Genomic DNA, 27,695 nt, shown 5'->3' on the forward strand with positions numbered 1-27,695 from the left:
AAAGAAACAAAAGGTGAGTGTTGGAGAAGAGATACAAACCACAGTCTCCAGTTTCAAATGAGACATTCAACCATTGACCCTGCCATCCTCCATAAGAGTTTTAACAGTACTGCTTCTGCCTTTACTTTTGAGTGATGATCACAAGAGGTCAGGAAAATGTAAACAAACGTTGCTTTAAAGGTTCAGTTTGTAATATTTTGGAGGATCTATTGACAAAATTGCAATATATTATACATAACTATGTTTTTAGTGGTGAATAAAGACCTTGCATAATGAACTGTTTTGTTTATATTACAATAGCCCAAATGAACAAGTGGCTCTTCAGAGCGTGTTTCTGTGTTTTGTCACTACATTTAATAGGTACGAAAAAGAAGAAGAAGAAGTAATGTTAGTAGTGTTACTAGTAGTAGTAGACTGGTTTATTAGAAGTAAAAAAAGGAGAAAAAAATTGACAAATGGCGGCCCACATGTATTATTTAGCACAAGCGCTGAAGGAGTGTGTTGGCCAAGGTAGCTTCTCCTGCATGCTTGTAAAGTGGGGGGTGAGCGGTGCATTCATGTGGTTCATCTTTTTTTCCTCCTTAATTCTTCATTGCAAAAAGCGAAATAAAGTGTACATGGACCATAAAGAAGTATACAGAACTTTTTTTTATTGTGCAAAATCACATAGTGCATATAAATATTTTTTACACACATGTCATTTGTAAATAGGTTATACCAATTAGTTTGCTGCCCGTGTAGAGTGAACTAGATATGTGCATGTTGTTTATATGCTCTGATAATGCAACACACATTTGCAGTAGTGTGCATGTTGATTCCACATTTTGACTTAAGAACACATTAACACACGGAAGTCAGGAGAACAACTTTACAATTCGAGAAATGGGACCCTCCAAGGAGCATATGAATGCCCCGTGAGCCACTGGTTACAATTCGCAACCTTCACCACTAGAAGCCACTAAAACTTACACACTGAACCTTTAAGCATTTGAACAAATGATCAATGACATCTCATCTGGTGAGGACAGTCTCAAAACTGGCTTTATCAAGGGACTCAGTGTCTTATAGACCTATGAATGCAATTAAAATGTACAGTCTCTAATGGTTCTCTAGAGACCTGTGTAAATCAATAGAAGCTCAATATTTGCACATCACATCACAAGCCCCCCGACCCCGATCTGAAATGGTATACAGATGGGCTCCTGTAATTGGTCCATTCGAAGTGATTGCTGCATCTGTAGTGGTCCAAAGGATGACAACAGCCTTCTTAACCCCACAGCTCTTTGCCCTCTTCACTCTGCCATTACCAACAATGGGCCAGCCTCTACGTCTGTCTATTGTATTGTCAGATCAGCTGTTTGTTAGTTTGTATAGTTCGATCTTGTGCATTTACTGACTTTAGAGATTGATTAATGTGAGTACCCAGTAGCAGTTTAAGTAGAAGTGTGAGGTTTTTCTCACGTCGGAGCCAAGGTTATGTCAGGGAAGGTTATGTCTAGGTTAGGGTCAATTAGTAATCTTTTGTTATTTTGGGCCTTGCTCAGCTCTGAAACCTAATAAACTGCTACCATGAAATTTGATGCATTCTGTGGGACTGGCCTTTCATGGGAGTGGGAAGAGTGGGGAGTCACACAACATGTTCTGTCTAGGCCCTAAACCAAGGACGTAAAACTACACTAATTATGTCACTTTACTTTGTATTCTCACATGCATGTGCATTCATAACACCTGGATTAATTTTACTAAACTGGTTTAATTTTGCCTGAAAGACCACTGAAGTTTGATCGTATGTTATGTCAGTTTGCTCATGTTGTCCCTCACTCTTTCCAGAACAATGTCATTCGTAGTTTTCCTGTAAAGGAGAAGCACTTCTTTGATTCAGCCACAAGAGAGCAGCAGAGTAGCTCTTTTAAAATGACCCAACATCCTTCTCAGAACTCAAGTGATGCAACCAAAACAACTAATAACTATTAAAATCAAGCTGCTACTGAAGCAGCTTCAGTGAGTTTGTTCAGCTTCCACAGAATCACTCCTGTGATGACTGACTGGATCACCTCACTCTACCACTTGCTGAAGTAGGTTATATATCCTAGTTATTCATATCTATGCATATTATATATACACATTTTATAGAAATTTCACATACATATACTATACACTATATATATCCTATATATATCTATCATGTATATATGAGCAGCTATCATATATACATATATATAACTTAAATCATATATTATGAATTTTATACAATATGTGTGTATTAAATTGTTTTTGCAGTTATTCTGTGCAATTCTGTGTTTTTATAATTGAAATGTATATATAATAGCAAGATTCTGTGCTTGCTATGGCAACTGGCAGCGCATGTGGAAGCAGCAGCCGGTTGCTCCTTCAAACTTTTGTTTTTCATCTGTTTTTTCTGGCTTTATTCATGAAAAAATCTGTTACAGTACAGTAACATACAATAAATATACAGTACAGTAATATACAATAAAAAGAAGAAAAGAACGTCTACTCTATGAGTCTACTGGTTTGAAGATTGAAACCTTTACTGAGGCTTAGTGCAGTTAAACTATACTGTGACATGGTATTAGTTAGATTCTCTGTATGAATTTTTAGGTGGCACTGTTTTCCTGTGTTTATGGAGCGGGCACTTGTGCTCATACTGTGGAAGACTGTTGTGTAGAATAACTGTACACAAGTGTCATCTTACTACAATGCCAGTTACACTTTTTGTCTCAGTATAGAGGTGTGCTGTTTACACTTTTTAACACTTTTTAGGGTAAATGTTGTGACTTTTCCATTCTGTGTGTTAAGCTAGGTTTTGTTGCTCATTTGTAATCTCTGGCAGACACACTTGTATTGACTGCTCTGCATAAACTGTTTCATTCAGAATCACTTGTGCATTGATATATCAGCTGATCAACTAGATTATATTAGCCTTTAATGTCCTAAGAGGGAAATTATTTTTTACAGCACTGTACATCACTAATCAACATTAAACATTATCCTCCCTACAATATAATTTCCCAACAAATGTACACCACAAACAACATACAACAACACACTGGACAGGTGAAAGCAAGACTCTTAAATACATGGTTTAGGGCTGCTATGGCAGCTTCACAGTTCTGCCTAAATGAGCCCTTCTGCACCACAGGGACCCGTTCCTCCACCCAGAGGGTAGTAGAGTGAAGTGGCGACTAAGGGTGAGTGATGTACTGTGCTTGCAATGCATGTAAAGGCCTTACAATTGTGCTACGAGAGATTGGGTGCGGGCAGACCGATTTTCTTGGCCGCAGTATTGGTTCTTCGTGTCAATTTAGCGATTTTGTAATAAAAAGCATGTTAAAGAAACAGGTGCGACAATAGAGCAGGATAAGATCATCAGATGCCTTTGGATGGTATTAAAAGCAGAACACCACAAAGAAGATCTTGGCCGAGGTGCCAGGGGCAATCCCTTGGCCCTGCAGGAAAATTGGAGGAGGTGAGTTGTTAACATTTGGCTGTACGGTGTGTAGCAGAAGATTCTCCAGGCACTTCATTATTATTGATGTGAGGGAAACAGGGCGGTAATGATGAGCTCTGTGGGCCGGGTTTTTTTGGGGCACTGGGATTATTGTTGCAGTTATCCAGAGGTTGGGGATTGTGGCAGACTGGTAGGATTCACAGAAAAGAGAGTGTAAAACTGGTGATAGTTCCATGTCGCAGGTCTTGAGCACCCTTGCTGGGATGTTGTCAGACCCCGGGGCCTTGCCTATCTTGCACCAACTAATCTGCAGCCGTACATCCTCCTCAGAGAAAGGAGCCGGCTCGTTTGGGTCCCGTGGGGGATGGCTCTCAGCTCTTTGATACATTCCTCTGTAAAATCCTGTGTACTGAAGCGAGTGAAAAATGAATGAACTCTCAGGCTCATCCCAAATTAAAATTTAAAAAAAGATTATGAAAATCTTGAATTTTTTCAAATAAAAATGTGCATGAATGTAAACAAAATAAAGTAAAACATTAAGCAGGGAAACTCACAAAATGGGGCACTCCTGTGGCTTAGGGGTTAAGATGCCCATCACAAACTGCAGTGCCATTTGAGTGAGATTTCAGTGCCGTTTGAGTCCATCCAAGGACTTTAGTTGCAGCTCTCTTTCCTTTGTTTCTTGTTATCTCTTTCTTCAGAAAAAATGCCCTAAACTACTTACAAAATGAACAGAGCTTTGCAGCACCAAATGTCTGTGACTTAAATAAACTAATAACTGACTTGACCAGCAAATCAAAGTAAACAGGTATACTGTACATGCATCATCTAAGAAGACATAAAAACGTAAAAATTATAATTGTTGAATTTTCTCTTTATAGTAAGTTTTAAGCCACTATTTATGAATCAGTAAAACAGCTTTTGAAACACAAACTAAGAATCGGCCGGAGACTACTGGGCATGACCACAAGACTGAACCCGCCGCACCCTGAGGCTGGTCTCAGTCATTTCCTTTTTGGCCTGCACCGTGTGCCTGCTCAGTCAGGGCCAGGCTGTTCCTGTTTGGATTCCTGCAGGACTGGGTAACATTCACCATGGAATATTTTGTTTGGAGTGTTGCCTGTTGTTCTTGAGTGATACATTCTTTCCTTTTCCTTTTTCATAGAGGCTGTAAAGGTGAAGCCCCATCTGAAGAATCATAGGAATTGGAAGAAGGCCTTTTAGATTGGAAACCAGACATGATGGAGGAAATGTATTCTATCATATTCTGAAAAGCCTTCCTCTGCTCTGTAAAGCACTGCCCACAAAGAGTCACTGTGCCGTACACAGTGAGTAAGGATACTGGAAAAATAGAAATACAAAGAGAATCTATATTCAATAAAAAACATTTATATTAAGGAAGGTTAAACTATAGGTTAAAGTATAAACTACAGATAACTATAACCTGGATGACATGTATATTAAGCTGTTGCCAGCAACTGGTTTATGTAACAAGCTTAAACCATTTAATATGTTGTAGTTTCTTTATTGTTACCATTTGTTTAACAAGATTGTATAAGGAAGTACAGATGTGGCTGAAAACTTAAAAAAAGGTCTTGTATCACTTGTGATACAAATTTAGTTTTTTCATGTCCTCATATCTAAATGACAGAATAGGCTCCTAAAATGACATGTATGACCGTTGGAGAGTACCAGGGACAGGAGTACCAGGACCTTTGTTGTCATGGTTAACATGTGTGTTAAACTTGTTAAACAGTCAAAGTTTGGTTAGGTATATGCACCAGAACAACTTGGTTAGGTTCAGGAAAAGATCGTTTGGGTTCAAATAAGTATGTTAAAGGTGGTTTATGCAATTTTGGATATGTCCAACATCATGACAAATACCATGAAATAGAACAAACAATCTTAATACATTTATTATTATGATTGTTATTTCACTTGAAAAGTATGACATTTTTTGTCAAGATTAATCAGAATGCTGCAACTGCATCAGTTTTCGAGTAAGGTGTTCCACCCACTGAATTTATATATACAGTGCATATTTATAGTAAGTTTTACACAAGAGTAATAGCTTTAATCCAGTTGGAGGACACAAAATCACAGTGATCTGAAAACAGCCCAAACCAAACTCTGTCCCCTACTCTTCTACAAAACATTACTTTGTATGTCCTCCGCAAACAGTTGAGTCATAATCACAGGGCAGTTTGCAAAATGCTAACCGTGTCTGGTAAGTTTAGATTTATGACCTCTTTAGTTCTAAACAGAGCTGTGCTCTGACCAAGGACAAGGTTTCCCAGAGCTCATTTTATGCACACAGTCTGTCCTCTATGCAGCACTTCGCCAGAGTAGCATCTTCATCATAAAGACTTACATGGCAGGACTTTAGCAACTTTATTGCTAAACAAGCCACTGTGGGACAATAAATCAACTGCAGTCAGAGAACCCAGCCCTGTGCATATTAAAGAAATAAGCTGCAAAACTTACTCTTTGTTTTGTAACACTTATCACAGGTTGATGGCATACCATAACAACTATAGCAGGTTTTATGAAAACCGGTACATTCGCTGTGTGAAAACTGATAGAAAAGGATTCACTTTTTTTTTTTAATGTTTTTGCATAAGAAGTTAGGGATTTGCAGAAACAACAATATAATTTTGTTTGTTTGTTTGTTTTAAAAAGTAATAGATGGTAGAAGACACATGAGATGCAGCAGTCTGTATTAAACCAGAACAAGTGTATGAAGCATGATTATAGTTAAAACAACAACAAAAACATTTTCAACTCATCTTTGTGTGTATTCACACCACCAAGAGCTAATTTGTTTACTTGTGTCTATTCACGTCTTTTCATTAAGTTTTTATGCATTTGTGTCACCTCTAAAATGTTCTTAAGACTTACTTCTGGCACTATTTCCTGCTTTGGTACTGAATGTTGAAATTGGCCATTTAAGGTTTTTTGGGGAGAAATAAAAACAATGTTACCATTTTAAGGAGAGGATTGACATTATTTGCAGAATAATAAGACATTGCCTAATTGTCAAAAAAATTCAATAATAAATTGGCTAATTGTAAGCTGTTGACCAATTGACAAATTATGTTGTGTTTAAGTGTACAATTTGGAAGCAGGGTGGGCAGTCACATGGTATGAATGCCCAGTCAGCATGCTTTTATTCTATAAAATCAAAATTTCAGCCAAACAGAAGAGAAAGAAAACCTAGATCAGTGGTCGGCAAGAGGCAGCCCGCGGGCCAAAGCTGGCCCGCCAGCAATAATATCTGGCCCATGGCCAGATTACTTTCATGGCTGCAAAAAAAACAAAAAACAGATCTCAGTCATGACAGTAAAAGTTACTCACATAATCACTTCCTCTTAAGTGATTGTGCCTACAAAATAATCTCTTTGAACTCTTTGCAGCAGTACTTTATGTCGTGTTTAATTGAGAGCTTTTACTTTGAAAAGTTGTCTGAGGGAAATTCAAAAGAGTCTCTGGCTTGACACACCTCTGAAAAAGCCTTCAGAGAAGGTGTGATTGGATTCCCCTGAATGAGAAACGCAGGAATTTCCTCTGCCTGGAGATACTGGGTAAATTAAATAAGCATCCATAGGTTGATGTGGACCAATTGCACACACTCCTGCACATGCTTAATTCTGAACATGTAAAAGATCTGTTCATAATTAATTTGCTGAAAAGGGAGAAAAATCATACTAGCAGCAAGTGGGGACTGAACACACAGCCCTTTAAACAGGAGTCCTGTGCACTACTGACTGAGCTAAACAAGTACACAGTAAATGAAGGATTATAAATGATAAACTGACTATGTGACTATGCCAGATTTATTTGCCGACCCCTGACCTATATCCTCTTCTGATTTCCCATCCCTGGTATAGAATATACAAATACCTCCTCTATGACATAAGATCTTTCTATAGCTCAGGAGGGAGGCCCTGCCAAGTTCAAAATACTGCTGCTGGGACCCCAAATAGATGAGTCAGGAATGGGGTAGGTGAGGAATGTATGGTGCCTCCCTCTTCAAGCTGTTCACACCTTCAGTCAGTGACTACACGTGGTTGTGTCAGTTTAAAAGAGGAGTATACTGTCAGTTTAACAAAATGGCCTATGTTACCCCACTTTGCTCTGTAATCGTTGTTTACTGACTTTTCCTCTCCTCTGGGTCCTCATTTGCTTGCTGGGACTACTAGTTTAACAAAATGGCCTATGTTACCCCAACATGGCCTATGTTACCCCACTTTGCTCTGTAATCGTTGTTTACTGACTTTTCCTCTCCTCTGGGTCCTCATTTGCTTGCTGGGACTACTAGAAATGACTGGTGGATGGTTGGTCACAGGGAAATGCACCAGCTGAGCCTCCAGGATCCACAATCAGACTCTATTCAAACTATAGACACTACTGCACATGTTCAGAAGATCTATGGCACATGTAGAGTGTTTAGTGTTTTTATTCCAACCACAACTATTTAAGGGCATTTCAGGAGGGATTACTAGACAGTGACATCATCTGCTGTTTTTGAGTGAAAACAAAGCCAATATTCTCTCTTTTTGTATTGGGTGGCTACTAGCATATACTAGGGGTGGACGCCAAAAATGTTATCACAATACGTTTCATATCTTCTGATAGCGATAATTATCACGATAAGTATCAAATCGTTATTTCTTTCGAGTTTAAAGGCTGATTTTGCTCCTGAACGCTGAAGAAACCTGTTATTTGTGGTTTAAACTCTTCTTTATGGTCAACACTTGATGCCAAACAGTGGATCACTTCACAAATCTGAGGTAAAACATTCAAAACAATTATGATAAAATCTTTTTTCAGTCCTTTTTCCTCACCAAAATAAACATCTTAAATAAGTCCTAATTTATGTATGATTCAAGTGAACAAAATCAAACATTTATTGAATATTTATTGAACATTTGTTATATTGTTTTTGAAAAAAATTATATTGCTATAATTTTAAAAAAAGTGGTAGTTGAGGACATTCACTTGAATCTTGTGACCTGTTATTTTGGTTTAAGATGAAGGCTTTGTCTGCCAGTTGCATTTTAGAAAAGTGGACATCACATGCTCATGAAATGCTGCCAAGTAGAGCCAAGCGCTTGCAGTGAGGAAAACGATTGCAGCATTAGAATGGTAATCTATGTCACTAGAAAAACAGTTTGCCATAATCAGCACATGAGCTATCACAAGATTTGGAACCATTATACATCTTGTTATGGTTGAACCTCATTATGTCTCTTTCTTAATCAGGCCTCCAGATGATTTTCCCATCATGTGATAACATTGGCAGCTAATGTCTTCAATCATATGAGCAATCATTCTCAGTGATCTCATTCAGAGTCTGCAGCATGTTCCACATGCCACACCTCTCTCATCACAAGATCTCTAAATATAGAATGTGACATATTCAGCCACAACCACTTGATTGCCCCATATATCTCTGGGAGCAGATGTTTCAGATACCAGTCCATGGAGATCCCTCACCCTGGCTTTTAGTGTGCGTGCTCATTATTTTAATATAACGCCACGGCTGTAGATGTCTCTGCTCGGGTTTAGACCTCAAGTGATATATATTCTTCTCTGACCAAGAATTTGATTAATTCACATTTGTTTGTTAATACTGAACCACTAAAGCACATTATAAGGCAACACCAAAACAAAGGCATACGACATTATTATAGCAAAAGTTCAAATCTCAGTCTGCATTACACATTCAGTAGATGTATGCATCTAGGCCAGCATTCTTAAAGGAGGTAAAGATCAAGACTTTTAGCAGCATTAGATGTTAACAGGAAAATTACTCCCCAAAACTTTCCCATTGCAGTTGCAAATAAAAGCAGCAAAGATGAGTGGTTGGAGAGGCTGCCTTGTAAGTGACACTTGGTACGATCCCCTGTGACCTCAGATGACCTACTCTAATGTCCTTGAGCAACACACTGAATTTGAACCAGCTTCAGGGCAAATGCTCTGCCACTGACCCCACTCCCAACCTGCAGACCTCCTTCAGAATAAGAGAGATGAAATGTAAGTGGGAAACATGGATCTTAAGTCTAGTTACATGCCACAGTGAAAAAAATCTTCCACACAGTTGGCAGGAGCCTCTGAACTGTGCTTGTATTCCCTTCAATCCTATCTTGGATTTGATCATGTGCCATTTCAACTAACAACTGATGGGATATTGAAACACTTGAGGAGTGAGAAGTAAGAATTGTAGGAATAGATATGTCAGAACAGTTGAGTTAAATACTCAGGAGGATGTGAGGTTAAATAAGACTAAATCTTCAAGCATAGAATTATGTGGATATTTACTGAAACAAGCTAGATTTGACATGACTTCATCTGACGCATGTTGACATTCTTTCAATTTCTCCTCTAAAGTCCTTATAAGGATATAGAGAACTGCCTCTGGCAGTGTTAGAGGCTACGTGACAGGACATTTTGTTTTGTCTGGTGTTGAAGGACACAAAAGAGAATGATTTTAGTGCTTGTTATCTTCCCATGTAGTTAGCTCTGGAGCATAATGATAGTAACCCAGGTGCTTTGTTAGAGAAACACAGTAGACTCTTACAGTGAAAGGCAATGTAATATTCCAGACGCTAACAATACTACATGGTCCAAAATTGACAAAGGACTTAAAGAAAACAGTGAGATGTTTTTTTTAAAGACATTTTTCTTGCCGAGAGTTAGATGAGAAGATTGATACCACTCTCTTAACTGTTTGTTTAAAAATTAAGATAAGCTAAGCCACTTAGCTTAGCATAGCATGGGGGAAACAGCTAGCCTTGCACTAACCCCACATTAAAATTCAAATAGTTGTTTTTACACAATTTTGTACAGAATTATCAAACAAGATACAGCATGTTAATTAATGAGTTTTAGAGGTGCTGGTAGATGGATTTTGTGACGTATGGTCAATGCCAGGCTTGCAGTTTTTTTCCCCCCTTTCCAGTCTAATTGGTATGCTAAGCTAACCAACTGCTGATTGCTTCATATTCAGTATTCATTGTACAGATATGACAGTTGTATGAATCATCTCATCTAACTCTCAGCAAGAAAGGGAATCAGTGTATGGTAGTGAATATTTCTTTAAAGTCAATATATAGACTATATGTAGTTTTTTAATGAAATCACACTTTAATAAATCAATTATTTACTGCCTATTTGTGAACTGGTTGTAACCTCACATAAAAATGAATCACACGCCTGCTTTGCCCCTTGGAACAGCCACTATTCTGTGTTATATGTGAAGGAATTGGGTCAGATTTCTTGCATGTACACTCCGGAGCCTCTTGCCCACCGATTCTGAACTCTATACACAACAACAACAACAACGCAGCTAATGAAATGGAGTTCGCTAAAGGCTCGTGCAGAATACACGACTTTCAGCGTCGGCCGATCGCCATGTTGTTCACACTACACAACTTGCTGGTGACAGGGGGTCACACACTACACGAGCTGACAGAAACTGTGCCACCCGACGCTGGTCTCCAAACCACGTTTTGTCAAGAAAACACACGGGAAATGTGAAACGGGAAATGAGCAAACCTATACACGAAACAGCTGTTAATAAATAGTAATAATAATAGTAGCAATTAATAAATAATAGCAATTATAAAGACAAAGAATACGGGTGAAATAATGGATTACAAGCAGGTAGCAGGGATTGTCTGAGCTACAGAGAGAGCTGGAGATGAGTAAAAAGCAGCTGCCTGCTCTCATTGGCTGGATGTGGATGTCGAGTCGGCCGACTCTTCCAGATATTTGGCATGCTAGATATCTAGCAGACGTCGGCGATGTGTCAGATATGTGTCGGGGAGCCGTTTTGATGCTTCGTTGAGTAGTTCACACATAATGACTGGTGACCGCCAATCAACCGCTGATTTACTCCCGATCACAGCCTGACAGTCGCCGAGCGGCAAATCAGGCTAAAATTCATGTAGTGTGAACTAGGCTTAAAGGCTCGTGAAGACTACATGACTTTTAGTGTTGGCTGATCACCGTTCTGTTCACACTACACAACTTGCCGTCTTGTGACAGGAGTCATGAAGACGTTGAAGTGGCGTTCACACTACGTGTCTGATCAGTGACAGGGCGCCACACACTACACGAGCTGCAAACAACTCCAAACCAAGTTTTGTCAAGAAAACACACATGAAACGGGAAATAACGCAAACCTACACACGATACAGCTGTTTTTTGTTATTATAAAGATAGCAATTATACAGACAAAGAATCTGGGTGAAGGAATGGATTTGCACATGCTGGTAGCAGGGATCGTCTGAGCTACAGAGAGAGCTGAAGGTGAGTAAAAAGGGTTTTGCTGTGAAAAGGTAGCTGCCTGCTCTGCCAGCTGCCTGCTCTCATTGGCTGGATGTGGATGTTGAATCAGTCGACTCCTCCAGATATTTGGCATGCTAGATATCTGGCTGGCATCAGCGATGTGATTTGCGATGTGATATGATTTGATGCGTCGTTGAGTAGTTCACGATCAGAGCCTGATGGTCGGCGAGCTTGCCGACTGGCAAATTTTTTTAAAATCCTGTAGTGTGAACTAGGCTTAACACCAAAAAACGGGAGAAAACATGGTCAACATCAGAAAGGCCTGAATCACGGAGAGACCTCCACTTTGTTTTGGAACCGACACAGAGTTTGCTTTCACCCTATTGGACAGATAAACTAACGTTAGTGCAAAGTAACACCGACCAGTTGCTAACGTTATCTGTTGCAAGAAATTATGTAACAGTACAAAGCAAATGTGGAGGTGATTTGTTTCTAAAACCAATAGTGATGCAATGCAGGGGCAGCCAGCTTAGTTAGCATGGGTCTTCTGTTGTTTGCTTATTTGATTTATTTGATCTGCTTGTTTGATTTATTGTTGCCCACATAATGTACAATAATGCAACATTAACGGCGCAAGTCAACAACTCAGTGGAAGACACATTCACCACAATAACGTTACTATGCTCTAACTGTTATAAAGTGTAGCAACAATCTCATTTATAACCTTCAGTCTAGCTCAAAAAACGTTTTTGTTATCATCTAATAAATTAAGCTAAGCTGACATTGCTGAAACTACAAAAGGTGGGATAAAACTAATTAAAAACATAAAGGTCATAATAAGTAAGTTACTCTGACAATACTGTTGTGGGCACATGCTCTTTTGTCAGAGTTCAGTGAGGGTCAGTGGCGAACTCTGGAGAGCAGGGAATGGGTAAAGTGACATCATGGTTAACCAGAATGATCATCAGCTCTGTGCTAAGGAATAAAGAGCTCTTTTGTTTGGATGCTGTTTGGCATCTGACCAGGCAGAAGCCAGCTGGGCAAAGCTGAAATGAACCGTCCCAAATCATTCTCATCCACTGCCTCAGAGACAAAATCTTCTCAATTGCTGTGCTATGTATCTATGATAATGAGCATAGCATGGTGTCATTTAATATCACTGCATTGGTGCATCGTATAATATCTATTCTAGAAAGACCAGTAACTTTTGGAGTCTCCAGTGGTTGTCTGGCAACTGGTCCCAGCCAAGAAAGAGTCCCTCTTTACAGTCTTTCTCCTAAGCTAAGCTAATCAACTGCTGGCTCCAGCTACAAAATGTAGATGGTTTAACGTACAAACAAGAGGGTGACATCCCTCTTCTCATCTAGCTGTCTGCAAGAAAGTGAAGCCTATTTCCCAGAATGTCAAAGTATTCCTTCAAGTGCTGTTTCCCCATGGCCAGCCCATGGCATAGGTGGCATAGGTGGTCGCCTAGGGGCGCCACATGATAAAGAACTCAGCGCAAATCAACTCCGCCCAGCCATTTTAATCATGTGCACCTCAGGCTGTGAGTCCAGAGAGTAACGTAACTGGTGTTTTGCAATACAAACATCTTAAAATTGAAGTGCAGCTTTGCTTTTGGACTGTGAGCTGCACTTTATCGGAGCTGCTGAAGTTAACGTGTGGATTTGTGGTGAGATTTCTGCCTGATCAGTAGTGTTTCTGGTTGGTCTCGGTTTCTTGCAGCATGCTGTCCCACACTGTGTCGGTCAAATGGTCTGAAGGGGATAGCTTATATATCAGCGAATCAATAACATAATGCACAGCAGAGTAGAGGAAAGGTAGAATTAAAATTATATATTCTCATTAAATGCTGACGTTAGTCTCGTAATATTGCGAGATTTTTTCCAGACATGTCAGAGAACACAGATATGTGGGAGAGATTCTGAATGTGCAGAAAGTTTTGAACGTGAGCAGAAAACCTGCTGAAACACATGCAGGAGCTATTCAAGTCCAGGAGTTTCTAACTGAATTAAAATGAATGAATTTATCCTTAAGGTGAAAAGGTCCCACGTAGGCCTATTAAAAGAGGTTATTTCCCCAAATGGAGACTCAGAAGAGAAGGGAAGGCTAAGCATGTGTACTGATTCAGCAGAGATTTTATTAAAGTAGAAAAGTAGATCTACAGGAGAAAACATATTTAAAAGCAATAGCTGCAGAATGCCTGAAAGTCTTAGTACTGCTTTATATCCTATTAATTTTTTATATCTTGAATTGTTACATACTATATAATATTGTGTTTCCCTTTATATATATGAAGATCAACCATGAATTGGTGCCGAAATATTAACCAGAATGCAGGAAATTAAGTCTTTAATACTCAAAATTTCCTGGGGAAGGACCCCCAGACCCTAGTCTTTATTTGTCCCCTCCACTGTTTAAACTAAACCAATGCTCTTGCATTTCAATTTACTACAATGTAAGAAAATAGTATCTGAGTTGACACACAGTTTATGGGGGGTCACATTCCCAAATCCAAGGTTAGCTTTGGTCTCTCAGTTTAGGCTATGATATGGAGGTTGACAAGGCTATATGGAGGCTGTTCACACTTCTTCATTATGGAGCATGATTACTGACTTGGTTGTTTATGCTAAAATTGTGAGTTTGGCTGTTATTTTTTTTAACAATTCCCAAGAATTGAGAAGTGATGACCCTATCCACTGTGGTAGACCTTTTAGGATTTGGCATGGGTGGGGGGATTTAATGGATTTTAAGACAGCTCTTTGAAATGGATACCTTTTTTCTCAATGCTTGAATTTATATATTAAATATTTGCACTTGTGCCAGGGGACTGCACACTAGGACTTTTACTTCCCTCATATGTAATATGATAATGATAATGTTTTTTCAAGAGTGAAAACTAATGCTTGGCTGAGTATGTCTGAGTTGACTGACTAGCTGCTTGTAAAGGCTTGTTTGTCAGTTTGAAGTGCTGTACTTGACCTGCAGAATTTAACACACTGGTTTTTCACTGAGTGGGACTGAATGTGGATACATGGGGAAAGTGTCAGGGAGAGCCCAGGTCCTAATGCCTGTTTGTCTGAACGTGTTTTTACATATAGTTTAGCATGTATGTATGTATGTTATTGTGTGAGAATATGCATACACACACGTGTAAAGGAAGTAAGTTCAGTTGGAGAGCACTAGAGGTGCCTTTCTATCACAAACACACAGAGGCATGGACCCCAGTGATGCCCTAATGCGGGTGCAGAGAGGTTAAAACAACAGTCAACTGAATGCCCGGCACGAACACAAGAAAATAACGCACAAAGCCCACTCGACCCCTTCTCTCAGAGTCCAAAGCACACTGTTTACGACAGCATGAAAAGCAGTTGCCACACTCTGAGTCAGATTTCAGAGCCACAGGCTATTTCTGACCATGCTTTATGAGTGGAAAGAATGGCATTGCAAATTCACTTTTATAGATTGTATATTGTTAATAGTTATTTGATGGTGGCTTTTTCATTAAAAACTTTTTATACAATAGTAAGGTAGATGCAGTAAAGTCAAACAGACAACAGACACCTGAAGTCTTTTCATATTTCAAGCTAAAATTTAATAAAGGTAAATTTCAATCAATCAAAAAATCAGTGACTGGGATTGCGACTGTGACTGTGACTGAGTGAATGTGCTTATTTCCCTTAACACTAAATAAATGTGTTTATTGCTATCTGATGTTCAGACATCTTCAACAATTCACAAAAAAGTACAAAAATAAATAAACACAATAAAATTGTTTACAGCTAAAGGTATTTTTGTAGTTAAATTGAAAATGTGCATAAAGCAGAATAATACCATCTGACTTCTTATCTTTCGTTCTTAATGTACAGTCACTATGCCAAGTTCTTACCAAATAGGTTTCATAATATACAGTGTTCACAATAACTGATGCTGTTTTGAATCTTAAAAGTATAAAAATTGGGGAAACCCTTTGACTTCTTGGTAGTTTGTAAAAACAAACTAAACAATTTAAGACTCTAGATCAGATTATAATACTTATTCAATTAAAATAAAAAGATTCAATGTATAATGTGTGACCCCAATCAAGCTCAGCGGATCTGGGTTGAGGTTTTATCAACATCTTAATTCCTGCCACACACTTGAGGAGCAGGTACAAAATTAAGGTATTATTTAGTGCATTCAATTCATACACCATGCAAATTACAGTTGCTGGAAGGCCTCAGGGGTAGCAAAGGTTTTAACTACAGTATTTTCTTACATATATCATTCTTATATGCATTCTTTATTTAAATAAGAGTTTAAAAAAGGCACTTTTTAAATGTCTAAATTATTTAAAAAAGCCTTTCTCAGAATCTTTTTAAAACAAAAATATTGCTGTAGTGTTTCCTTAGCCACAAATGACAACAACTTCTGCTATTTTAAAAGAATAGTAAGCAATTAATAATAGTAAAGTATAATACAATCCTTCATTAGCAAGATACTTGTTATTTTTACAAATTCTTAAAGAAAAAATATATAAATATTAATTTAACTTAACTTTACAAATATTTCACTGTGAATGTTAAATGAGGAATTCTAATGCTCTTGTGATATATGTTGATATTGAAAGATTGCCACAAATTACATTATGTGTAACAATTTTAGATGTATAGATGTTTTTATCCAGACCCACAGAAGTCACTTTATCTGTCAGAAATTTGGCCACTTGACTTGTGTGACTCTCATCACACATTCATTGTGATGACTTTGATTCCATGAGCATTAATATAAGTGAGGAGGACCTTGGCCCGCCTCTCAATTACATCTATCAGCTTGTCGATACCCTGCCGGCCGCCCTGGCTCTCCCAGTATATCTGGTCAAGGAACAGAGATTGGAGGAGCTTCTCCCTTAGCCTCCTGCTCTTCAGCACCACCACTGCCTGCTCTGGAAGCCTGGAGACAGAAAGACAGAAAAAGAGTCAGCAATGAAATTTGACTTTTAGTTTCATGTACATCTCTCAGAGTTAAAGCTGCCTTTGGCTGGGGCAAGAAATAATTTGATTGGTTCTTAATGGGTGAAGACATAGAACCCTGTTTTTATGCATAAAGTCAAAAAAATAGCTGAACATGCTGTTACAATCAAATTAGTCCTGGTTGTTTCTTTACACTTTACCAACCGCAATATTAAGAAGGTAACTGTAACAACTTCAAACAACATGTTCTGCTGTCTATGGAATGTGTGTACATGCACAGCTATGCAGGAAGCTTGACAAACTTTCTGTAAGGGTTCAAGACAGGAGTTGGAGTTTGTGGAAGCAATTGTGAATTGTGGCTTCTGTGTTTTTAACTAAGTTTTGGAAATGTGAGGATAACGGCCCCATACAGATTTACCTCTAAACAATATTTTTACTGGTTTCCAGCAAGTTGCTTTATTATATAAATACTGAAATATCAAGCTTTTATTTGCTAAAATCACTGAATTGACCCTGCCTATATTTGGGACAGGCATCCATATGGGACAGGCCTTTAATTCCTTTTGCACAAAACTGAAACTACTATGAAACAGTTTATTTATTTCAAACAGAATAATACTTGTATAAAAATGATCAAATAATATCAAATACACGTCATTCATTTGCTCTAGCTCTGACAGACAGCTTATGTGCTTTTATTTTGAAGTAACATCACCACAACAACACAGTGCAGGATGAGAGAAGTTAGCAGACAGTGAGCGATGGACTTCACGTGACAAGATTCACAACTTGGATTAATTTTTATGAAAAGCTGTTTTGATTATTTTGATGGGTGGACCCTTACAGACTAAAGGAATATAAATAATCAAGTAAGGACACATTTGGAGTTAACAAGCGCTTCAAAGGTAACGGCAGTGATCACTTTTTTCCCTTTCCTCTCTTGTACCAAGCAGGTTACACCGGTAAATCTATGAGAATTAGACTTTGGGTCTTGTTGTTTCCCTTAAATGAACTGAACTACTGAATTGTGGAGAATCTAACCATCTAACGATGTGTAGCATGTTCATACGGACATATTGACCATACGTTTAAACATTAATATACAGTGGGTACGGAAAGTATTCAGACCCCTTTAAATTTTTCACTCTTTGTTTCATTGCAGCCATTTTCGAAAAATCAAAAAAGTTCATTTTATTTCTCAGTAATGTACACTCAGCACCCCATCTTGACAGAAAAAAACTTTATTAAATTTATTAAAAAAGAAAAACTGAAATATCACATGGTCATAAGTATTCAGACCCTTTGCCGTGACACTCATATTTAACTCAGGTGCTGTCTATTTCTTCTGATCATCCTTGAGATGGTTCTACACCTTCATTTGAGTCCAGCTGTGTTTGATTATACTGATTGGACTAGATTAGGAAAGCCACACACCTGTCTATTTAAGACCTTACAGCTCACAGTGCATGTCAGAGCAAATGAGAATCGTGAGGTCAAAGGAACTGCCTGAAGAGCTCAGAGACAGAATTGTGGCAAGGCACAGATCTGGCCAAGGTTTCAAAAAAAATTCTGCTGCACTTAAGGTTCCTAAGAGCACAGTGGCCTCCATAATCCTCAAATGGAAGACGTTTGGGACGACCAGAACCCTTCCTAGAGCTGGCCGTCCGGCCAAACTGAGCAATCGGGGGAGAAGAGCCTTGGTGAGAGAGGTAAAGAAGAACCCAAAGGTCACTGTGGCTGAGCTCCAGAGATGCAGTCAGGAGATGGGAGAAAGTTGTAGTAAGTCAACCATCACTGCAGCAATCCACCAGTCGGGGCTTTATGGCAGAGTGGCCCGACGGAAGCCTCTCCTCAGTGCAAGACGCATGAAAGCCCGCATGGAGTTTGCTAAAAAACACCTGAAGGACTCCAAGATGGTGATAAATAAGATCCTCTGGTCTGATGAGACCAAGATGGAACTTTTTGGCCTTAATTCTAAGCGGTATGTGTGGAGAAAACCAGGCACTGCTCATCACCTGTCCAACACTGTCTCAACAGTGAAGCATGGTGGTGGCAGCATCATGCTGTGGGGGTGTTTTTCAGCTGCAGGGACAGGACGACTGGTTGCAATCGAGGGAAAGATGAATGCGGCCAAGTACAGGGATATCCTGGACGAAAACCTTTTCCAGAGTGCTCTGGACCTCAGACTGGGCCGAAGGTTTACCTTCCAACAAGACAATGACCCTAAGCACACCGCTAAAATAACGAAGGAGTGGCTTCACAACAACTCCGTGGCTGTTCTTGAATGGCCCAGCCAGAGCCCTGACTTAAACCCAATTGAGCATCTCTGGAGAGACCTGAAAATGGCTGTCCACCAACGTTTACCATCCAACCTGACAGAACTGGAGAGGATCTGCAAGGAGGAATGGCAGAGGATACCCAAATCCAGATGTGAAAAACTTGTTGCATCTTTCCCAAAACGACTCATGGCTGTATTAGATCAAAAGGGTGCTTCTACTAAATACTGAGCAAAGGGTCTGAATACTTATGACCATGTGATATTTCAGTTTTTCTTTTTTAATAAATTTGCAAAAATTTCTACATTTCTGTTTTTTTCTGTCAAGATGGGGTGCTGAGTGTACATTACTGAGAAATAAAATGAACTTTTTTGATTTTTGGAAAATGGCTGCAATGAAACAAAGAGTGAAAAATATAAAGGGGTCTGAATACTTTCCGTACCCACTGTATATTGTATTAACGATCTAAGCAGCTTAGAAGCAACTAAAGCAGGCAACCTCGCAGGGTTTAAGAAGTTTTATACATCCAAAGAACTTCTATAAAAACTAGACCAGGTGTTAAATTGAGGCAGGCCTTTATTTGTCAAAATGTGTTCCCACACCAGGCCAGTACACGGGATAGGCAGCTATTTGGGACTCGGCTATTAATTGAAGTTTTACATTATGTATTTTATACTATATGTTGATCACAACTTGCCATTAGAATTTGGTAATTTGAAATCAGAAAAATCAGTGGCTCTTTGCTTCTTGTAGTTCATTACATTTGTCAATCACATATTCAGCATTGGTTGCCTCTGAGGATGTTTGTATTAGAGGCTGACATTTGTTTGGGATTGCTGTGGGATGTGAGTCAGTTTCTCTATTCATCATGGGACTGGGTCAGGACAGGAAAAAATGCGTGCAAACGGCAGCATGCAGGACGTGTTCAGTTGTAATATATAAATATGCAGTTCTAATGTAAATAAAGATATTTGCCAGATTTTTTAAATGGAAACAGGATGGGACGGGAGTAACTTTTCTAGGATTGTGACAGAACAATATTTTTTGTTACTGTCATGGGATTAGGACTGGACAGGAGTATTTTTGTGGGAGTGGGATGGGACATAAGTGAAAAACATTTCACATGATCAAAACTTCAGTTTGAGTTACATGAAGTGTAACTAATAATTCAAGCAGTAGGCTACATGACTTCTGGTATTTTTTTGACATTTTGAAAACTCACAAGTGGATAAAAGTATTTTAAAAGTAAAATATCAGCAGAGATGAAAAATTAGATCACTGTATCAATGGAAGCTGTGGCAGCTGGCTGCAGTGAAGTTGGTCGTAGGCATAGTCTTTTTTTTTTTACTGGAGAATGTGAGCAAGTTACACCTCAAATGTTTTCAACAAGAACAAGACAAATCTACCCAGGCTGAAGCATTACTACTAGACATGTAGTCAGTATGGCTGCTAGAAGTGCTTCACTCAGAGATACTGTTTTGTGGCTTGCCTCAATGAGTTTTGAGTGGATTTTAAGTGGACTGCTTGCAGAGGAGTTCTACCTCAGAGAAAGGTTTGTATTACTAAAATGGCAAACCCCAGGAGACAAAGGTGTAACATGATCATGTGGATTTTGAAAATGACAGGGGAAGAGCCATGGAGAGACTGTGTAGTGTTTTTTTTCATGCAGCTCAGCTTTTCCAATGAACATGTAGAATGTGTCTGGAATAAAAACAGTTTATTTAGCTTTGATAAAAGTCAAAGAGATTAAAAAGAAATACAAAAAATCAACATAAGATCAAACAAAAATCAGGTATTAATACGGTCTTGCAGCCTTAAGTCATCTGAACAGCTAAATCTAGACTCATGTTTCCTTTATATCTGATTTGAGTGCCAGAATATAGGCTCTAAGTGTAGGGCGGAGACACAAGTGTCCTTGCCAAACTGCAGATTCTGTTCTGTCTCCCCAGTGGTATGACTGGCTGATTTATTGATCAAAAGATAGACGAAATGAAAGCAATGTCTCGGCAATGTGTTTTGGAATTATTGCAAAAATTTTAATTCCTGAACAAGCATGGCAGAGGTTCAACACACGGTAGCTCTGTTTTAATCTTGAGAAGCAGCAGAGCTCTATTCATTCAACTTAAACTGTAAATTCCAGCTAAACTGAGGCTTTTTGAAGACCCTCTCTCTCCCTCGCCTGCCATTCGCCGGTCTTGTGCAGAGTTCAGTGCATGCCATGCTGACGAAAAATGCATGCACCTCGCGGTTCCTCGAGGGTCTATTTCAAGTAGCCGGCTATTTAAAAATGATATAATATTCTTTGTGTGGTTCATCAACAGTGACAAATTATCCGAAAGTCCCGCGAGGTGAGGACAACTCGGTGAACCAGTGAAGCTGGGGCTCGGTCTCTTCAACAACCTTTTCTCTTCCGACATACACACACACACACTCTACGCCCTACACCTACACATGCGCACTGACGACCCAGGGTTAGGGTTACAATTTTGGATTTATTTAGGCACTTTAAAAACATTTAATGAAAGTTTTATTCTTTCTACATGTTTATTTACAGCATTAAATGTTGAAATTTATATTGTAATAGGCTGTATATTAACTTCTTGGGAGAAAACTGGTAGTTCTATGTAAAATCAGACCCCCATATCGCCAAAATGGCATGATCCTTGTTTCGCTGCGAAGCTTTGACTGTGAGATTGACAGTCGAATCAGGCTCGGCCCATTAAAGCATCGAATCTTCGACTATTCGGGGTCAGACCTAATTCCTAGACATAACCAAGTAGCTTTGGTGCCTAAACCTAACCAAATCGCGATGGCGTTTCATGTTGTTAACCAGTAGTTTTATTTTAAAAAGTCTAACTCGACATTGCATATTTATTATTGCTAACTTGACCGTAGAGCCCAACACATGCAAAAGCTACACTTTTACGCCAAGGGGTCTTGACCAAGTTTCCATATGTGAGAAGTTGGGAGTGAGAATGTGTTGCTCAGAGATAAATATCTGTTTTGCATGCTAGAATTGTTCAACCATGTTGTTGGGGGAGGACATCAGAAACTGTGGAAAATCAGCTAGACTTACTCACCAGTCACTGTTGCTCCAACAAAGGTTTTTGTTGTTTGATGCACACAAAACAAAATCTGATTGTTGTTTACTATATTAATTTAACAGAGCAATAAACACAAAGCCACTGAAATCATCAGTATTTATGAAATAATAATAATTATATATATATATATATTGATATTATCCTAACTTACTCTTTGATTCCTTCCAGGAGTCGGAAGTCCAAGTTGTCCTCATTTCTGTCGAAGAACCCCTTGTTGTTGGTGAAGACCAGGTGTTTGGGGTCATGACGCCTGTGGATGATGTTTGTCAGCTGTATGTGGTTCTGGTCCCTACATTCTGCATGGTGGCCGAGTTCCACACACAGATCCTCCTGCCTGGGCCTGAATCCACAGCAGCTCTGATCCAGACGGTTGTGAATCTGAAAAGAAAGTTCATATCTCTTCAGAGAATACTTGCTGTTGTTATTGTTGATGTATTGAGCATACAATGCCAGTTGTGACATTGAGGTTTACAACTGGTATTTATGGAGTCCTTTTTTAAAATTATGGATTACCCTGGCAAGCATTGAATTATTTCTTGTCTTGTGTCTTGTCACATGTATATAGACTACATAATAATTTTATTACAAGATAAAATAATCACAACACATTCAGCAGTTTGTCTTTGTAGTGTCTCTTTGGCATGAGTACTACCCGTTCATTTTATTAGATATCAACATCAATTAAACCACTGGATTGCTCAGTGACATGCCTGCACAGGGTATTTTATCAGCCCCTGCTCTCATCTAACTCCCAATAATCTCAACGATAGCGTCAACTCATCCATCACTCTCTTTATGCTTTTTTTTTTTGATTGGCAGAGGTTTTAGAAGTAAAACCAACGATGCAGCTTCTGAGATGACACTCATAGGTTTCCGATGGGACTTTTGAAGTCAGGATTAGGTGTCACTCGCAGGCACCTTTTTGAGAAACCTGGGGGTTGGGACAACTTAGGTCGATGAGCATCTACCAAGGCATGAAGTGTGAGAAGCTCAAAATACCCCCGGGACACTTGTCAATCAAGCCAACAAGCCCCTAAACACACCCTTCTGTAAGCCCTAATTCCTTCAAACCCAGCATCCACTGTAATGGACTTCAATATATCAACCATAAAATGTTTTTTAAAAGGGATTTGTCTGTTCTTTAGTATCCAGCAAATCAATGTAAGAACTTCTATATATCAGTCCACTTATGTTGTTGACAAGATGTTTTATATGTTCTGTGGAATCTGTTTTTCTAAACTGCACAATATGAACTCCTCATTACTTATTTATGAATTTATTTGTAAGGAACCTGAAATAAGAAACTAACAACAGATAAATAATCAAAACGGCTTATTTATTAGTTCTAAAGGTATCCAAACTACTATATATTTTCCTACTTCTCTCTCTGCTTTGCTTGCGCCTTCATGATCAACGCCAAAGCAGCCAACATCTCCCATCTCCGCTGACAGATTCTATTTTGATTGTATTTTGATTGTACATAGTGTGTATATAGTGTGTATGTGTTATACATACTTGATTCCTATGTTTACTGATTGTACTTTTATTGTATTTTCTTCTTTCATTTTACATTCCCCTGTGCTGCTGTGCCAATTTGAATTTCCCCTAATAAAGGAACATCTTATCCTATCTTATGTTATCTTATCAAGGGATGAATTAAATTCTCAGGAGATGTGTCCTCAATGCTAAAACCTGATCAGAGATGCAGGCCTCCCACACAGAAAAAATAATCTATTTAGCCAAAGGGCTTCTTCTGCAATAACAGACATTGGAACATATTATTATGACCCTGAGGTCATATTCTGTATGTGTTTATCTCTCTCCCTGCACCGTCAGCTGTCTCCTCCCTTAGAGTGTGTGTGTGTGTGTGAGGGTATGCAGATAATAGAGAACAGGTGGGCACACTGGATTGGTCCTGTAGAGCTGATTGCTACCTCCTGATTGGTCGCCTGGATGACAGCAGCCATTTTAGGCCCCATCTGACAGGAACTCCCCTCCTTTCTTTCTGCCATTCCCAACCTGTTTGTTTTCATTGTGAGTAGAGAACTGTTGTGAGCATACTAGAATTTGGCTGCGGTCATAAAATCTCCTTTCCTAACCTCCTTTCCTTGACCTCGATGGAAAACGTCATGAGGTTGAGAAAAGATGTAAAGGACAATCCATAAGGACTTAGGAAAAGACGACCGCGGGGCTCAGATAATCCGATTACTCTTTTCTAGGCGACTTAATTATGCGACGGCGGATGTTACTGACGTGGGTTCTGGTGATAAAACTACAATATTCTGAAGATGGACTACAAAAAGCGCATCTTTGACACTGCGCCCCATGTTGTTGTAATGCCCTACTTAATAACCAATATAGCAAAAAGGCAGATAAGGTAGCCTACTAGTCACTAAATAATGGACAGGGATGTCACATTGAGAATGCTTGCTCACACTCACCCTCCTGCCCACCCATAGGCGTATTTATCAACATGAATCCCAGTTGTGTGTAAATACAGTGTTTCCCACAGAATGACAACTGTGCCGAGAGAGACAGAGAGAGAGATCGACGGGGCGAGAGGAGATGCTGAGAGAATATATGCGCTGCGCGGAGCTCTTTCATCAAATACGATTTTACCCATTTAAAATAGTAACAAAATTATTTCTTTCATTTTTATTTTGGTTTAGGAAAGTTTTAGGTTTCTTAGAGTGTTTTGGTTGTTTTGGGCACTGCTCATCTCTGAAGATAAATAAACTGCTAAACTGTGGCATGGGAATGGGAAGCCACACCTTGATGTTGCATCAAGGAAACCCCTAGACCTTAGGATGTAACAATATAGTTGATGTCAAACAAAAAGATGTTTCCAAAAGTCATTTATGAAGCCTAATAAACCCTGTGGAGGCTGTGAATGCACAACAGAAAACCAAATGACCGAATTGTTTTTTTTTTTTTCCATATTTAGAGAAATTTCCAACTATTGTTACCTGTAACAAGAAGTCAAACAGAACTAGTTTACTCCACTCGTAGTGATGAACTGTGGAGCAGCCGGAGTCAGGCTTTGGGCTGACGTTTTTATGCCAACACCTCTGTTTCAGGGAGCTCTGGTACTCCCCCCACGTTAACCTCACAGTGGGCCAGCCTACAGCAAGGCCATCTGGGTAGAGAGATGCATCCCATGATACAACTGGACAGGGCTGACCATCTAAAGAGGGAGGAAAAAAGATTATGTGGTCAGGTTTCAGCAATTTGTCACTCTGTGAGTTGTTTAACTTATTTTTATCCTGGAAAAGCGTACTGAGCAATACACTTCATCAGTGGTGTTCTCATGGGCATTCAGTTCAACATGTACACACCTCTACAGTAAAACCACATTCCTTCTCCAGTTGAGCAGATCAAGACAGGAGAGAGAACGTCCTGGATTTGCAAATGGCGACCAGCCTGCTTCTTAATGTAACACGCAGTTACCGCAACCATTCATCACTGGAGGGTGGGGGCTGTTAATGCAATAATGTTTTCATTTTGGTAAAGCAATGTTGCAACAAAAAACAAAATTTGTTGCAACATTTTCTGTGGCACATGGTGTATGGGGCTGGAGCACCAAAGAGTAGAAGGAATTGGGCCTTTCACAACCCAAGGCCCAAAACAGGTTAATATGCCATTTATGGTTCTCAGTACATATACTTTCATTTTGCAGAGCATTTTAACAACGCAGGCTCTCTCTGAGGCCCAGTGAAAAGCCTTTTTTCCCTTTGCACACTAAAAAACAGACACAGATGTTAGTGATAGATGGAATAATGGTGAGGTGGGAAAGATGGAATTGGATAATGGCTTTTGGTCTTGAATATGTCTGGACTGGCTCTGGTCTCTCTCAGTCTGGTCTCAAAAGGAACTATATGTGGTCTTGATAACAATCCTGCTGAGTTAAGGTAGAGGGTTGTACTGTATGATTACTCTTTTATTCATTGTACTGGGGTACTTAAAGAGTAACATGTAATGGCTTTATCTCTGAAACCACCTAAATCTATGATAAAGCTACATAGATAACTGAAGGATGGTATTATTCAAACATTCAATCAATTTCTCCATAGATCTGATTACAGTGCTGTGATATTGATGTAATTTGCAGTTTGGATCCTGAGTACATAGAAAGGAGTTCTGCTATAAGTGAGGACACCAACTTATCAAGTTAGACAATATCTTTTATTTCCTCGTCTGTTTACATACCATGTAAAAAGCTGAACTTTCTGCTTACAGCTGGTAGTGTCCTATTGAGCCCCAGCACCCTGTCTAGATGGAAAGCGAATACCTCAGTGGTGTCCACTGGGCTGTTGATTAGTCCACACTGCCCTCCACATACATCTTTGTTCCGTTTTGTATGTTTTTGGTTGTTCATTGAAACGCTCGTCTCCCCCTCAAATATCAGAAGTGGTTGACTCTCTCCATGAGAAATTTCCTTGATGCGCACAACTTTGGCATCCGCAAGAAAGCGCATGGCTGTCACGTCCTGTGGGCTGAACCATGGCGGTGCCCTCTGGCTGTAAATTCGGATAGAACTACTGTTAGAGTCTGTCCGTGCATTAATATGAGATTCGTGGATTATATCCACAGATATATAATCAAGATCCCTGGTTTCTCCCCAGGAAGTCTTTGGTGCAAAGTTGCGCTTAATTTGGCTCGCGTCCTGCTCTAAAGCGCCAAGTTTGTTCTGCGTAAATACTGAATTAACCGACTTATTCCTTCTCGATTTTCGCCTCAGTTTTGGTCTAACTGTACCCCGAATTTTTGCTGGTTTCAGGCGCTTAGTCTTTAGCGTTATGTACACCACGTTGGACCGTGTGGGGACCACAAAGCTGGCACCGGTCAGCAAATCCGCCGAGTCTGGCAGCGCATCACTAATATCCACATTATACAATCCACGGGTGTGTCGATACTTCTCTTTATCAGTCCTTCTGTCCAGATGCAGCGGCGAGTATCCAACTTGTGAAACCACAAAAAACAAATAAACAACACACACGCTGGCAATTATCAAACTCCTTTTTGAAAGAGGGCACCTCCGAAAGCCGCTGGTCAGTCTTAAAAAAGGGAAGCACAGACAGTTAAAGCGAGACTTCCCCATTAGAACTTAAGGTATGATCATGGTTGAGCGTCAACCCAGGGTGTACCGAAGGGCTTCCGAAACTTATTTTTGAAGGGTGGATTTGTGGCCACAGAGGCAACTGCATAGGGGATGGGCGGCCTGGGAAACCACCCTCCAACTGAACATGAGACGACTTGATCTTTCATGCTTTTTCGTCTTTTTTTCTTTGGAATATAGCTATGTGGTAAAATACATGATAAGCACTATTCACTTCATCGCCCGCATCAGCCTGCATGCTGCTGAAATATTTCACCTCAAACAAAGCAGGGGGTGTCTATTTACAAACTGTATGCAAAAGCATACGAAAAATACTATATAAGCGCATGCGAATAGGTTTGTTAGGGATTTCTAAGTGCTAACATTTTATAAGGAGTTGGCTATTTGTTGATGCACATTCATGTCTGGACGCTGTGGACTTCATGAGGATATTGTTTGATTAGATCTAAATAGGTTGGACGGGCTGCATCAACATCACCTACAACG

The 27,695-nt window shown here is 39.4% G+C and overlaps 1 protein-coding gene across 1 annotated transcript; it reads right to left on the reverse strand.

Annotated features, from left to right (window-relative positions):
* Window positions 1–15,331: 15,331 nt before the first annotated feature.
* gask1b (golgi associated kinase 1B) lies at window positions 15,332–27,504 on the reverse strand. The gene is made up of 4 exons (XM_038699628.1): window positions 26,300–27,504; window positions 25,060–25,277; window positions 22,245–22,471; window positions 15,332–16,693 (listed from the first exon to the last, which is right to left on the reverse strand). Exons 1-4 carry the CDS (start codon window positions 27,189–27,191, stop codon window positions 16,486–16,488), a joined length of 1,545 nt encoding a protein of 514 aa, XP_038555556.1. The 5' UTR covers window positions 27,192–27,504; the 3' UTR covers window positions 15,332–16,485.
* Window positions 27,505–27,695: the final 191 nt, after the last annotated feature.

This window comes from Micropterus salmoides, unplaced genomic scaffold (genome assembly GCF_014851395.1).
Source record: "Micropterus salmoides isolate LMB-PRFRI ecotype aquatic unplaced genomic scaffold, ASM1485139v1 Ms_hic_scaffold_5, whole genome shotgun sequence".
Taxonomy (NCBI): domain Eukaryota; kingdom Metazoa; phylum Chordata; class Actinopteri; order Centrarchiformes; family Centrarchidae; genus Micropterus; species Micropterus salmoides.

Bases quoted from the DNA above. Each gene is read 5' to 3' on its own strand.
- gask1b (XM_038699628.1), bottom strand. From the start codon at position 27,191: ATGGGGAAGTCTCGCTTTAACTGTCTGTGCTTCCCTTTTTTAAGACTG. The intron at 25,278-26,299 runs GTATGTAAACAG...CTCCCTCTTTAG, and splicing joins AAAGTTCAGCTTTTTACATG to ATGGTCAGCCCTGTCCAGTT. The intron at 16,694-22,244 runs GTAAGTTAGGAT...TTCTGTCTCCAG, and splicing joins CTCCTGGAAGGAATCAAAGA to GCTTCCAGAGCAGGCAGTGG.